Source organism: Pectinophora gossypiella, chromosome 11 (assembly GCF_024362695.1).
Source record: "Pectinophora gossypiella chromosome 11, ilPecGoss1.1, whole genome shotgun sequence".
Lineage (NCBI taxonomy): Eukaryota > Metazoa > Arthropoda > Insecta > Lepidoptera > Gelechiidae > Pectinophora > Pectinophora gossypiella.
Genome location: NC_065414.1, coordinates 5785328 through 5801249, shown reverse-complemented (window position 1 = coordinate 5801249; position 15922 = coordinate 5785328). Strand labels below are relative to the sequence as shown.

The 15922-nt window shown below is 35.9% G+C and overlaps 1 protein-coding gene across 1 annotated transcript; it reads left to right on the top strand.

The window, feature by feature from the left end:
- The first annotated feature begins 8341 nt into the window (after positions 1-8341).
- On the top strand, positions 8342-10046 carry LOC126370998 (protein takeout-like). Its single transcript, XM_050016196.1, has 5 exons — positions 8342-8423; positions 8640-8859; positions 9036-9169; positions 9442-9594; positions 9868-10046. The coding sequence occupies exons 1-5, from the start codon at positions 8360-8362 to the stop codon at positions 10038-10040; spliced, it is 744 nt and encodes a 247-aa protein (XP_049872153.1). The 5' UTR covers positions 8342-8359; the 3' UTR covers positions 10041-10046.
- The last annotated feature ends 5876 nt before the right edge of the window (positions 10047-15922 follow it).

Genomic DNA, 15922 nt, shown 5'->3' with positions numbered 1-15922 from the left:
TATTCTCAGACATTTCTATCATGTTCATGTTTATTTGTTCGTAATTTAAAATAAATGTCAAGTGAAGTTGATTTTGTTCGTTTTACTTTTTTTCGTATTGTTTTTTGTTTTTGGTCCATGCACTTTTAAATTACTAAGGTAGGTAGGTATTTTACTTCCATTTTGGGGTTTTTTAGTCACGTCCGATATTTAATTAGGTAGTTAATGACCCGTGGTAGACCAGTTGATAGCAGCCGTGGTAGCCCAGTTCATAGAATGCTTGCCTCTCACTTTGAGGTCGCAGGTTCGAATCCAGCACAGGCCTAAACTAATGATTGTCGAATTTGTTTTCGAATTCATGTTTGGATCATAAATGATTATCATATTCTCAGCGGTGAAGGAAAACAATAATGAGGAAACCTACATTCCCGAGAAATGCATTTTCAGATGTATGTGATCTAACCTGTATTGGGCTGGTTTTCCCTTCGCAGGTTGGAAGGTCAGACAGGCAGCCGCTTCTGTAGAATTGAAAAACCGGAACTATCTGATCTTCAGGTTAGGTAAGCGGACCCTGTGAAAAACGGGATAATGCTAGGGAGATGATGATGTCCGAAATTTAATTAGTTACCTGTTTTACAATCTATCCTGATTCATTGATCTATAACTTGATTTCTTACAATAAGTAAAATTCTTAACATCATTATGATGTTATTTGACCTTCACCGGTCATGAATTTCTAAATTATGTACCTATTGAATTATACCTTGCCCTTCTTCATCGTGTGGGTTGTGAGAAGAATGATCGACCTCATCAATTCCGGTGTCCGAGTTACTGTTGAGCCGCCAAAGGCACTTGACATGACTTATATAACGTCTAAGTACATGCTTACTCTTCCTGTAAATATATAAGTAGGTATTTCATACAACTGTCTGGAACTATACCAACACAGAATCTACTAATTAGAACATCCGCACATTGTTGACAAGCTCAAACAGTGTCAAAACTAGCACAAACAACATTTCGCTTGACTCCGCTCATAGCAGAAACATGGAAAAGCAAATAAAAGAAGTTGTCTTTCAACCTCTGAAGCTGTACATTTCACGTCTGAAGTTACCTCAAACAGTCTTACTGGAAATTAAAAACCGGCCAGGTGCGAGTTGAACTCGCGCACGTTGGGTTACGTACCACTGAATAGGTAAACAACAGTACCTACTGTAACCAACCTACTCACATAAATTTTATATTGATTACCAGTTGCCATTATTAATATCGCCAAAAAAGCACTTAAACAATTGGATCGTGTACTAGGTGCAAGATAAATAATGAAATCCTGATTACTAAATAAAGACAGATCTAAAATTAACAATAAACATTTATCCATTTTTCTATTTAACTTATTTATGAATTTTAATAAAAAAAAAACGTAATAATAAGTTCGACATTTTATCCATGACGTCACAGTGTGCTTTTTCATATAAATTCCTTAGTAATTTCGTGTTTTGACGTTTGGTAAAAAGTAACTGATTTGACTAGTTGGAAGCTAGCCTATTATTTATTTTGTCTTTAGTATTTGTTGTAATAGTGGCAACAGAAATACGTAAATTGTGAGAATTTCAACTGTCTAGCTATCGAGATTCTTGAGATAGCCTGGTGACAGACATACGGATAGACTGTGAAGTCGCAGTAATAGGTCACGTTTTTACCGTTTGGGTACGGAACCCTAAAAACGTACCGTGTTTTCAGTTAACGGTAACATGGAGCCACACCGCACCGACACTGGGAATAAAGAATGCGTTTGCGCGCTGCTGCATTTGTAGATAGGTAAATATCTACAAGGGTTGCAGCCTTGTAGAGGTCCTCTGTTCACTGGATAAGCGAATGCTAGTATTTTTTAAAATCTCAACGGAACAACGACTTAAATCCATTATAACACAGTAGTATGTCTGACGCGAGTGTGCGCCCACAGTAGTATATTTCAAAGCCGCTCCTGTTCAATTCATTTTTTGAGGTATGACTTCTGTCATCTTTGACAATTCTGCCAGTGTCGAGGTTGGACAATACACGTGGATCGAGAGTGAATCAAATGATCAGTATTGTTGTAGAATCGAAGTCTAAAAAAATGTTAGTTTTCGTTATTATAAACATACTTACATATTTAAATACTAACAGCATAGGGCCGCTCCTGTCCTCCGCCTCTGAATAGTACTGATAGTTACTGCTGCTTTCTGTCAGGTTCCAGTTTACAGTCCCCGTGACTTGCCTCTTCCGTTCTGCATTGCCGTATCGACGGCACGTATCGAATTACGAACTATGACGCGGTATTTAAGTGTATTTGGGTGAATTTGTATCTCATCCATTTATGCAAAAATCCGCCAAATTATGTATAGACCGGTTGCCGGCATTCCACTGGTGGAGCAAATAGGACACTATTCTAGTGAGATAAGGCTAATAATAACTCCCGTATTGGAGTATGTTTTCAATAATCTGTGGTAAAAGCAATCTAAATCCTTCACTTTTCAATCTATGTAATTATTTTATTAGTATATCCAGTCAAAACAGTTCAATGTAGTTGACGCAGACAAGCGAAAAGTGAGGTTATTCTCAAACCATCACGGCAGCGCAAACCAAATGTGTGGCAGCAAACTTGGCAAAGTCTGTCAGATGTGGTACACAAAGCCTGGGAGAAGTGTATTGAGTGTCTTTTCAAGGTGCAAAATTTTATATTTCAGCATTTTGTTTAAAATGGTGAAATATAACTCTCCCTTTCTTACTTTTTAAAACTGCCTTACGTCCCATTCATTAACCATCCTCCATTCATACCATAAACAATCAAATTCTCATTCATTATCCTTCCATAGTATTCCCACTTTCCTACAGCTACATTTTAACGTAGAAAAGTTTCATAACAATTGAGTTACCTAGTTGCCGGTTCTTTTGAGGGTTGAGTTTTCTAATCTACCTTTGGATTTGAAGCTTGATTGATCGCGAAGTAGAAGTGACAAGTTAAAATATGAATATTTATTTTAAATGAGGCGTTAAAAGATAAAATTATGATGACAATGTATTACTTATAACCCCTTATTATAATCACTATCGAAAAATCAGTGTTATACTTAAAGAATGGTTTGTGCTGATGCACTTCGCCAGGCACAACGAGACAACAGGTCGTCACCTGTAGATTTTCCATGGAATTAGTGAGTTTCCTTCCAATCCCGAAATCCACTTCCGTAACATTTGGATCTGTGGTCGTGTGATACCTCTAGGATTTCCTCGTGCCCCTTCTACTAAAGTATAATTTAATAACCAAAAAGCAAATTATTAAATACTATTTCTACTAATAGAAAATGTTTAGCACTCCTGAAGAGCAGAAACAGACATGTGTTCCCAACGCCATTTAAGTTCCACCCTTTTGAATATGTCATTTGTATTCCGTAAGGGACTGGGAAATCGTAATCATTTATCATATTTAGACTCTGGGACGTTATTTTATTACCAAACTTGATATTAGTAGAATTAATGCTATGTACTTAAATATTTTGAAATGTTATTAGGTAGTTCTTAATTAAAATTAAGTTTATAGACATTAGTACTACTAGGTATATAAATTATTCAATATAAAGACGGCTGTCAAAGTACAATTCAATAGGAAAGTTACAAACTGCCTTATGTCATCTCAGTGATTGGCAAAACAGGAGACCATTAAGTCTGCCTTCGGGCTATGAACAAATACACAGCCGTCGACTCCTTGAATACGAATTAGGCAGCTGCAATTTTGCTGAATGATGTGACACTTCGAACGTTCACGAGGGTCTGAGTACTCGAAAACGCTGGAATTTTCACATTTTTCCCATTCAGAAGCTATTATCGCGCGTTACTATTCTACAAGTTCGTTCGCGCATTCTCTCGCCTTTTCGCGTTATGAAAATTTTCCATTTTCATTTGCCTGCCAAGTTTCTAAAACAAACAGCGCGGATATGTTTGCACGAAATTAAGCTTAGTCTCAAGATATCCTTTGCACATAAAGTTTAGCGGATCTACTCAATGAAATTACCCTTCTCACAAGTTTTAAACTAGTTTATGCTTCATCTCACGTCGGACTACCTGTTAAGGGTAGAACAATTCCAACTATTATTGGGAATGTAAAGGGCCAAGAATGTGTGAGTGACAAGGATCCGCGTTGAGTATATGTTTTGTATTCATAGATAGTTAAAATTGGCTGAAGTTTACGGACAGATTGTTATCCATGTAATTTGGCTGTATTTAGATGACAATCGACACACGATGATTTAGAAAAAAAAAACATTTTGACACACTTTCATAGACGTCATTTGGAGGACTATCTGTGGATCACACTCCGACATGCTGATCCATTGGTCCTAGATATTACATACTTACATCATATACCTACAGATAATACTATAAGTAGTAGTAAAACGAAGCACTTGAGACTTTCATAGTACTTACATTTCATACGTTAGTATGCTTTTGGTTTGCCAAACTACAGATCTATCAATTTACCAAAGTTTACGATCAAAGAGTGCATTAAATATGGTTGCAATTCAGTTTTCATAAATAAAAGGAGAATTCCTAAATGCCTGAGCAAACTGGGTGATTTGTGGCCATCAATAATTGTTAGAGAGAATATAATGATGTAATGAGAAACTTGAAGCTGTTAGTGAATGGAGCAGTTTGCTAAGTCTTTGTACCCATCTCTGAGGAGCGCAGTGGAGTAGTAATTAGCATTCAGTAACATCTGTGAATTGATTTGGACCTCTTTAATTAAGTAAATAGTTATGTGTTGCTAATAATTATAATTATTTGTTTGAATAGTACTTAGTGATCTGAGTCCAAGAATTGCAGCTGCGAAACCCTTTGATATTATTATTTTACGGTTTCATGTAAGTATTGATAATTTGACACGATAAAGGAACTGGCTTACTTGGGGAGACTTCCAAGACATTCAAGGTCATATTGCTTATAGCTACCAACATGATTATTACGAAAAAACGGAGCAGAAAATTTCCCTGTAATCATTCTCTACGAAGTTGACTTGTTTATTTTTAAAAACAAACTTTGCCGGCTCCCGCAAAACCAAGTCACTCAGTTGCAAATAGGAACAACTTGTTTATTTCTAGCCGTAACTTTTTTGCGTGTAGAGGTCTGGTGTCTACGAAGTACCTATTTGGCCGTGTTTGTAACTGCTCGTCTATTGGCATTTAAGAGTTACTTATTAACAAACAAAACACGACACCCAGTGCGGATTTGTCGAATAGAAAACGCAGTTGTTTACTTAACCTGAAGTGTCCATTCTGCTGTCATCAACAGTGGCTGCAAGTTGTCTTTGATTACTTGTGGCTCTGCCCACCCCATTAGGGATTACGGGCGTGAGTTTATGTATGTATGTATGTATGTCCATTCTGCTGGGCTCCGAAAGACAAACACAACAAAGTCTAAAGATAATACCAGAATGAATACACCGCGCCACAAAAGAAGTCAACGGATTTTGTAATACTTAAAGGTACGAGTTGGCAGTGGACGACATGAGGCAGCAGCGGACGACGTGTCGCAGCGACACAACTGGTTTCTATTTATTTCTATTATTTTTTCTTTTTTTTTACAATTTAATGTTACATTACATGTCGTTCGCAATGAAAGATATTTTATAGAAATAAATAGAAACCAGTAGTATCAGAGACACTACGTCCGTCGTCCGCTGCTGCCTCATGTCGTCCGCTGCCAACTCGTACCTTTTATTCGATTGTGGCGTTGACAGCGATTCCCGCTACGGCGCCGGCGAGTCTGTTTACGGCAAACGGCTTGACATCACATCTGTCATTTGCATGTACTTACAGTTCAAAACACAATTTTAATCACTCTACATACAATATTTATTTTCCACTGAAATAATTGTCTATGTGGAATTTGCGACACTATTTACTCGGCAGCGGAATTTCTTTCGTAGCGTCGCCTATTCCTATTTTAAATCTGATATCTTTCGTAATAATAGGTGGTTAGAAATTAATACAAAACAATAAAATCTTACCTGCGCACCAATTCAATATACATGCGGCTTGACACAGTTGATTCGTCCCTCAGTCTACGTAACTCTTAGCTTCTCGGCAAGCAAGGAGTATTGTCGCATCTGATGCTGATATACGGGTCGAGCAAGAGAAGTTTGAGCACCTGTGCCGCGACAAATGCGGACATCGGTCAACTGAGATGCTTGTATATAGCTCACTATAACTCATACGTACCTACATTAAATTTTACATAATTAGGTTACCTACTTACCTACGGTCGGTAAAATCATGGTATGAGAAAAACTAGGTACGCTCAATCCTATGACAAGCCGCCATTGCTAGCCCTTTGATGACGTAAGTATTACCACTTTGTTACCATTAAATTGGTATCTCCAACATACCAAGGACGCAAATTTTATTATTGAAAATTAATTGAATTACTCACTAATGTATTTAATTACTTGTCACATATATAAAAATAATGTAAACTGTAAGTAACTTTTTTACTAAATGTTCAAAATTTCCTTTTATAATTTATTTTTTAGGAAAGGGCAACGCAGTGCGGGATGACGTCAGCTGGGCTAACCTTGAAATGTTGGCTGTCACTTTTGAGCATACCTGGTCTTCTTATACCATGGGTAAAATAGGCGTCCATTTACCCCCTCCCCCAGTACCTTCAATAACATAGCTTGCTTATAGACGGCGATACTGCTCACCACACCAACTAACACTGTCTAACAGAAAGCTCGATGAGGTGTGGGTACGGTCACGAGCATTAATATGTATACACTTTGCTACCATGTCACATTAACTTTTTAAATAAATTGAAAAGTAAGTCTCACTAAATGTCAAATATTGTTAGTGCGACAGAGTCCTAAAGTGGGTACATAATATTGCTCATGAAGTTCATCTTGCATGTATCTCTGACTACACCATTGGGATATAGTAGTGAGTTTATGTTGTATAATTTACCCTAATAAGTCTGTATATACGTAAATATACAGGCAGACTAAACTGTATAAATACACCTTCTGTTTATTTTTTAGTATTATCATTCTAGTACGGTCACGAGTACTAATATGTATATAAGTACACTTTGAAACCATGTCACATTAACTTTTTGACGAATTAAACCATAAGTGTCATTAAATGTCAAATATGATAGTGGGACAGAGTTCTAAAGTGGGTACATGATATTGCTCATGACTGTACAGTCATGTATCAAAGAGGAAACAGAAGACTTACTTATTGCGATATTTTTACTTTTACCCATTTTTTTACATTTTAATTACACGGTACCATTAACATAATAAAAATAAGACACTGCAAAAGCTCTCTCATTTTTCATAACCGTGTGTTCAAATTAAACGTTGCTATCAGAAGTGGACAAGAGACTCTTAACAAGGATGGAAGGAAAAAAAATAAAGGAAAATTGGAAACGGACGTACAATTATTTAATGAATTCGCAATTTGCATACCGACGGCGACCCTTGGAAAAAATAAAGATCTTTATAGAGCTGATCCTTACTTAATAGATTTACGCTGTATTATTTTACCTGCATCCATGTAGTTAGCGTATATCTAATCCACTCTTTGTAAAAAGAGACTATATTTTATTTAACTTACATGATCCCACTGCTGGGCAAATCCGGCCAAGTGTTAATGCCATCTACAATAAGTCACGTCAAAAAAAAAAAAAGAAACTGCTGGGCCTCTCCTTGGTCCCTCCAGTCATCTAGACTGCGCAATCTCCGATAAACGTTGAGGTCATCACACCATCTGTTTCGGGGTTTACCCCGACTTTTATACCTGTCTTGAGGCACCCTAGAGATTCTATAGAAAAATGCTATAATAATTTTAAATTAGATATTACTTACCTACATTAATTTTAAAACCAGAATTAATTTAATATAAATTGGCACTCACATCAACTAAAATAATCAGTGAATGCGCTTTTTATTTTTGAAATGTGAGTTTTAAATAAAGTAATTCTACTTTAAAAAATATACTTATGTAAATTAAGCTTTGTTTTGATAAAAATCGCCGACATATATTTTATTTATCACAAAGATCATATCGTCTTCTTATATCGCGTACTTAAAATCAGAATTATGTTACAGCCGATTTTTGTTTATTTTTGGATATGACAATTGAATTAGCAGTTTTTTATTTTAATGCAATGTTATCTGTATCGCAATGTTAATTATTTTGTTAAGATTTTCTTTGTTTAGTTTAAGTTTAGGTTTACTGCCCTTTATTTGAATACATTAGGTACTTACTAGAGTATTTATAAAAGACGATTTTGGTACCTTGCTCAGTAGTAAATACAGTTTTGGCGTGAATCAAATCGGCATTACAAAATGTTTCGATATTATTTAGTGGCTGCACTTTGCATTGCATTTGGAGTTTCTTATAGCCATCAATGTAAGTACCTCTTCTAAAATAATTTTGTAGCAGAAAATAAGAGAAGTAATTGTGCTTGTTTGCACCGTGCCCTTAACTGTATACGTGGTTCGTCTAATTCATTATTGTTGCCTGTTCCTTAGATCTTTGTTCTTTTTCGAGTCAGTCTTTGTTCTTTGTTCTTTATCAATTTGTGTAGGAACATCTCATTCAACTTTTGGGTATATTTTTTTTCAGGGAACATGTATATACCATGTAAGAAAGGTGATAAAGAGTGTGTTATGCAGTCGGCTAAGCTCGCTTACTCCAAGTTGATGCCTGGAATTCCTGCTCTTGGAGTGGAATCTTCTGACCCTCTTTACCAACCTGAAATCAGTGGTGGTGTGTCAGTTTTCAACTATGAATTTAAAGACACTATCATCACTGGTTTTGCGAATTGCGATATATTGGAAGTCAAGTAAGTTTATTGCAATGGAGTTTTAACCATCTGGTTTTATAATTGTATAAAGTTTGAAATAAAACCGCAATATCAAGTGGGAAATGGTAATTTAAAATTATATAAGTTTTCTACCGTATTAGTATGTTGATTAAATATTATGGTGTTTTAACTTAACTAATTACTTGGTTTTCTAGTGTGAATACAGATGAGCCATGTTTCCATATAGAGTTGATGTGTACAAACATGACTTTAAAAGGACAATATTCAATAAAAGGCGAGCTTCTTAATGCTAATTTACACGAAGCGGGGACATACGATATCCTTTGCCGTAAGTATAGATTTTTCTTTTATAGAAGAACATTGTATTATAACGATAATATCAAAAAAGTACAACAGATGAAAATCTTAGCATATTATAATATGTTCATACCTTACACAAGATTTAGATTAGTGTAGTATTTTTTTCTCTTTATAAAGTATCTCTTAGAGATTGGCAATTCAAAATTTATCTTTAGACATCAATAGTGTTGTAGCTCTACGTATTTAGACTAGGACTAATGACGTGAATATACATTTTAATATTTTACCTTTCCGATGCAGATAAATACAAGCTGGGACTTCGTACAAAGATTGTTGATGTCGAGAACGACGGAAAAACCTACTTGCAACTCAATGAACTCAAACCCTATGGAAATATTGAAGGCAAAGTTATTTATAAATTGACAACGTTGGCTGGTAAAATGAGCACTTTGCGTATGTATTACTATTGTTTTATTAAAACAGAAATACCACCTCATTTTAAAAACAACAAGATTCCTATTTAGAAAGTTGATACTGCATCATTGTGCCTAAAAAAGAAAAGATTTAGATTTTTTATTGAAATTAATAATACACATGCAGACATGCTGCATGGCCTTCATCCAGTCAAGTAATGACATTTGAGATAAATCTAAAATAAATCATATCAAAAAAGTTGCAAAAACTTCCGATTTACGATTGCTTTATAAAATATAAATTATTTTTCAGAGCCCATTATGAATTTGAATTGGAAACTGGTGACTAATTATCTTCAAGATTCTGTGATTGGTGCTAACATGAAGCTGCTAGCAGGACATGCAAATAAATTTTTAAAGAGTATATCTGTACAAGAATTGTTTTTACAACAAAATCCTTCTCGAAACAATTGTGATGCATTTTGATGTAATCCTGGAAACTGAGAATTTGTAAGCAAACGAATATTTAAGCATATTAAAAAGTAAATTGATAGCAAAACCTATATATTTGCATATTATTTTTTAATTACATCTATCACGAACATTTTGAAATACAAAAATATCACATCAGAAGTCTACTGCCATAAAAAGTACAATTCATTCTATGAATATCTAAATGTTAAAATATTGGCCCCGCTTCCTGCTGATACCTCCTTATTTTTTTTAAGTTATACCTACCCGTCATTTTCTTATCTAAAAGGAAAGGGACAGATGTTTGACAACTGTTAATTTTAAAATTAATGAATATCCCGGGTGAATAAAATAGGCAAGTCGCTCGTATGCTATCCGTTTGACGTGTGCTGTGAACTTAATTCTGTCGGGTTATTGCACAATATATATTTTTTAAATTTCTGCCTAAAATTGACACGTGTTCCATAAATTTTATGCTTGTCTATTATCCGACCCTTTCCTTTTCGGCGGACAAGAAAATGACAAGTATAACTTAAAATAAACTTAGATGGTGTGTACTGCTATCAGCACCCCTTACATACTAAAATAAAACTGTCACACTTGCCAACAGCTCTATACAATTCCACTTTAGTGACACAAAAGTCGTTCTGTAATCGCCCCTCACGGCTCCTGTTATTGGGGTCCTTTGTCCAGACTTAAATTAAAGACTATTTGACCTTAACTTTTTCCTTTGTAGGCAGTACTATTAGTAATACTAGAAGTTGTCCAGCTGTTCTGAGAGGGGAAAAAAATGAAGGATTGTTTTATTTAGGTTCATTTCAATTCGATTTATTTCATTAACATATATGTGAAGAAAGTAACTACCTCTCTCTCTTTTCTCTTTTGTTTTGTATTTTGTTTTTTCCTGTTTGTGCAATAAAGTATTTGTTATGTTATATTATGTTACCTATGTCTGAAGTATGTTTTCTTTTACACATGCGACCATAGGTACAGTCATGAGCAATATAATGTACCCACTTTAGGACTCTGTCGCACTAACATATTTGACATTTAGTGAGACTTACTGTTCAATTTGTCAAAAAATTTAATCTGACGTGGTACCAAAGTGTTACATATTAATGCTCGTGACCGTACATAAACTCACGCCCGAAAGTAAGATTTGGAAGATGCCTCATATTTCCTTATTTAGTTTCATATGCGCCTATGTATTATATATGTATTTTAGTTTCGTAGAAAATACATAACAAAAACTCAACGGAAGCGTTAAAGCGTATGCCGGTCAGTATATTCAAATCGCACGACTATTACGGCTAAGCCGAAAATCCGCGCAGCTAATTTCTTTCTACGTTCGGCTCTATTCCGGCAAGTAATTGCTTATGAGTGGAAGAGGATAAACGAAACGAGTTCACTCCAGCGGGGCTCGTAAAATGGACTCAGGGGCTTGCATTTAATTAATACGACTAGTAAAAGTACGTGAGAGCACATCCAGCGGAATGGATTCATTCCTTTTGACCGGTCACTTGGTGGTTGAGCGCATCAGCGAATTGCCTCGATCCTAAACGTGGAACTGGTTTTACGGCTGATTTTTGTCGGGTGTTGGTGTTTTTCTACAAATTAGTAACATTACATATTACGTTACAGTAACAGTACATTGACTTAGTTAGATTATATACGGCGATACGGCTCACCACCTATCACAGAAAGCTCGGTGAGGTGTGGATTGTTAGTTCATCTTGTGATGGATGTACCTCTAACAACACCAATCGGGATATGGTTATGGCCTATGTTATATTATCTTGTTTTCACGAATATATCAGCGGTAAAGGAAAATACCGTGAGGAAACCCATATTCCCGAGAAATTTCCGAGAAAAGGTATCTGACCTAACCTGTATTTAGCTGGATTTTCCTTCGCTGGTTGGCAGGTCAACTGTACAATTCAAATCTTTAGGTAAGGTAAGCGGACCCCTTGAAGAACGGGATAACGCTTGAGAGATAATGATGATGACTATGGTATGTTTTTTCATATTCAGATGGATTTGGATGATTAAGACTTCGTGTCGAAAGGGACTGCAAATTATCTTGAGATTTATACCTGCCACCTACTTACCTATTATAAATTACGGGCGTAAGTTTGTATAGGTTAGGTATGTATAGAATAATGTAAAACGCCAAGTGTACTTTGAATGTGAACCGGCGAATAGGTATTTACAAAGATTCTGATGAGAGTGGAGAAAGTGAAAATGATGTCTCAAGCGTAGCAATTCTAATTCCGGGGTATTTGCCTAACTCAATAGCAAATAGGTAGGCGTTACCTTATGTATTTAGTTAAACATGAATGTTCAATGAGACGAAAATACAGTTTCTAGACAGTTCCACGCTGTTTATAAATCCGGACGGTTCCTAAAAGGGTGGTTCTCTAGTACGACGTTCGGTTACTTCCGATCTAATTTACCTAACTCAGAAATACGCCAGGTGAATGAGATCGGAAGTAACCGGAAGTTTCACATCTGGAGAATCACCCAAATTCACCAAATGCACAGTTCATATACCTAAAGTATAAAGATAAAACCAAGTTTTATATTAAGAACTTAGGCCCAAATTCCTTTTAAAATCCAAACTCTATTGTTTAGCTATTGAACCTGCAAATGTAATACCTAAACAAAGGAGAGTCTCACAAAGGGATTTTCAACGATGTCCCCATCGGGAATTGAATCCGGATCTCTAGAGCTATACCATGGAGGTTAAGGCAAGAAAGATAAAATAAAACAGTAGCTGCAGATTTATCCTCTGACAACTAGGTACGGCTCACCACCTATCCGCCCCCCGTGGTCCAGTGGTTTAAGCGTTGAGCTTACGATCCGGAGGTCCCGGGTTCAAATCCCGGTGGGGACATATCACAAAAATCATTTTGTGGTCCCTAGTTTGGTTAGGACATTACCGGCTGATCACCTGATTGTTCGAAAGTAAGATGATCCGTGATTCGGAAGGCACGTTAAGAGGTTGGTCCCGGTTACTACTTACTGATGTAAGCTAGTACATGAGCCATGTCAGGGGCCTTTGGCGGCTCAATAATAACTCTGACACCAGGGTTGATGTGGTTGGTAATCCACCTCATAACCCACACGATAGAAGAAGAAGACCGACCACCTATCACGTTGGTATAACACAAGTGAAATGTGTCGCAAGATGTACTTAGTTTATCTTGCGATGGATGTAGTCATAGTATGTTATGACTAGGTACTTACCTCTATATTTAATAACGGATATTGGCCGGGCTATAATTGCAATAACAAAGTAACTTAGCAACTCAGCTCCGTTTATAGTTCATAGAGTATTTCGCGTTCTATAATGTCTTTGCACCCATAAAATAATCTGGCAAGACAAAGTTCATCGATAAAATTGGACGAGTGGTCGTCGTAAAATGGCTGCGGCATCTTGTTTACGAGGGAAACTACGATTGTCGATTAGTGAGAGAACCCATAAAAATAGAATAAAATTGATAGAAACTGATAACTTACTTGTCTTCACGCAGCATTGGTAGATATTGGCCCCGATTCCTGCAGACACCTCCTAATTTTATTTTAAGATATACCCGTCATTTTCTTATCCGCCGAAAAGGAAAGGGACGGATGATTGTCAACAAGTTAATTTTAAAACGAATTAATAACCCGGGCTAATAAAATAGGCATCTCGTCGGTATGTAATTCCTTTGACGTCCTGTCTACTTAACTCTGTCGGGTTATTGGCCGATGTAAAATTTTTAGACGGTTGTTTTAGATTTCTGCCTAAAATTGACGTGTATTCCATAAATTTTATGCCTGTCGATTATCCGTCCCTTTCTTTTTCAACGGATAAGAAAATGACAGGTATAACTTAAAATAAAATTAGATGGCGTCTGCTGGAATTAGCACCATTATGGTTTTAAAAAAAAAAGGTTCATTGAATTTGAGCGGAGTTTGGTAAGTTACAAGTTACGCTTCATAGAGTCATTAGTAGCAGACAATAAAAAATAACTGTTGGTATTAAAAAAAAACACCTATGTCTATCTGTACCAAAAAAACAAATTCTAAAGGTTGAGACTTGTGGTACGTTTATGTACGGTCGCGAGTACTAATATGTATACACTTTGATACCATGTCCCATTGACTTTTGATACAAATTAAACCGTAAGTCTCACTAAATGGCAAATACGATAGTGCGACAGGGTTCTAAAGTATGTACATGATATTACTCATGACTGTTTCCTTTCACTACAGGGTTATCTGTGAAAATCAATAATAAGCTTTTAATTTGTTACGAATATTTTGTTTTTTTTTAGCAATTGCAAATGGCTGGAATGCTTTGTTTATTGAACCTTAACCCTTTATTTGTTTCGGGTACTTACATAACATAAGCTCACGACTGTATATCCCAATTGGAGTAGTCAGATCAGGTACATTCATCGCAAGATGAACTAAGTACCCACTGCTCACCAAGGTACTTAAATAGATATACAGTTTTTTTGACGTGACTTTTTGTATGTAGATTTGCCGTAAATGGCATTAACAACTTGGCCAAACTAATATGGGGAGTGCTGAGGGCTCTTACCCGGTACAAACTTAAAGAAAATCAAATCAAATCAAATCAAATATACTTTATTGCACAGAACTAAAAATTTCAACAATCAGACATAACACATGAAAACAGTACAAATTTGGGCGGCCTTATTGTCCAAGTCTGAGGGTGCCCAGTTGGGCGGTACTTGCACCGTTCGTACATAAAAGTTTTGTAAAAGTAAATCTTTTGCTATGTCAAACGGTTCCGCTTCTAAGTCGGTTAATAACTTTGTGTTTTAGTTTCTGTCTAAGTGTATTATATTAGTTCTAGTAAGTTTAAATTAAATTTCAAATTGAAAAGCTAACAACCCGCAGTCTTATTACTTGATCAACTTTTTTATCTATCTTTTCAATCAACTAAATACTTATTACCATTACAACATAGTAAGTTCAAAAGAAAATACAGATAAAAGACACAATTTGATCACATATTTAGAAGAATTCGTATATTGATTTGTTACTTTGATATGATATTTTTCAAAAACAATTCACTCTGACATTGTATCAATTTACTTACTAATGAATTGAACATGCATTGTTCTATGGTAAACGAAAATATATACCTATATGTAGTTAAATTGCTATTATTTGAAACTCTGATGAATACCCGTGAAAATTGTCCGTACTTACTAATATGTCAGATAGGTTTTCCTTTGGACTCAAAGTCTGCTTTCAGTCTGTCTTAGCGCGCGACACATTTTGTATGCATTGATAAAGCAGTGAAGTAATTTAATTAAAGAAATAACACTTAAAAATATTTTAGTAAAAATATTGTGTTCGTCAGGTACTCTGTCTCTTCGAGTACAAGTTAGAGAGACATACGACTACCTCTATATGGCACTAGAAACTTTAAACTTTTGAAATAAAAATAAGCACTTTTCGCAGACCCCGCTTTTGAAAGCAGAACGCGCATTTCAGACCCCACTTGAATTTTACGTCTACTCCTAAACTCGCGACTGTGGTTCTACAATAAAATTCCCAATAGCACTCCTGCCCAGTTTGTTTGTTTACGAAATTGCACTAAAACTTGGAGTTGCCAACTTTATGCATCGGTACCGACGTCTGGGAGGCTGTGATGACATGCTTCAGTTTGCTTACTGAAAGATTTTGACAGCGCTACAGTTACCTACAAATAGTTTTCGAATTTGAACTTAGTCTTACGAACTTGGAATGCTGATTTGATTTGTTTTCTTAGAATCTAGATAAGTAGGTACTACGATCATTGTGTGTTAGGTATTTGTTGCGCGTAATTATAAATATAATCATCTCCTTAGCAATATCCCATTTTTCACAGGGTCCGC

What these genes read in the sequence shown, in the direction of transcription:
- LOC126370998 (XM_050016196.1), top strand. Translation starts at nt 8,360, where the DNA reads ATGTTTCGATATTATTTAGTGGCTGCACTTTGCATTGCATTTGGAGTT. An exon ending in TGCGATATATTGGAAGTCAA is followed by an intron (nt 8,860 to 9,035) that starts GTAAGTTTATTG and finishes TTGGTTTTCTAG; the next exon opens with TGTGAATACAGATGAGCCAT. An exon ending in GACATACGATATCCTTTGCC is followed by an intron (nt 9,170 to 9,441) that starts GTAAGTATAGAT and finishes TTTCCGATGCAG; the next exon opens with ATAAATACAAGCTGGGACTT.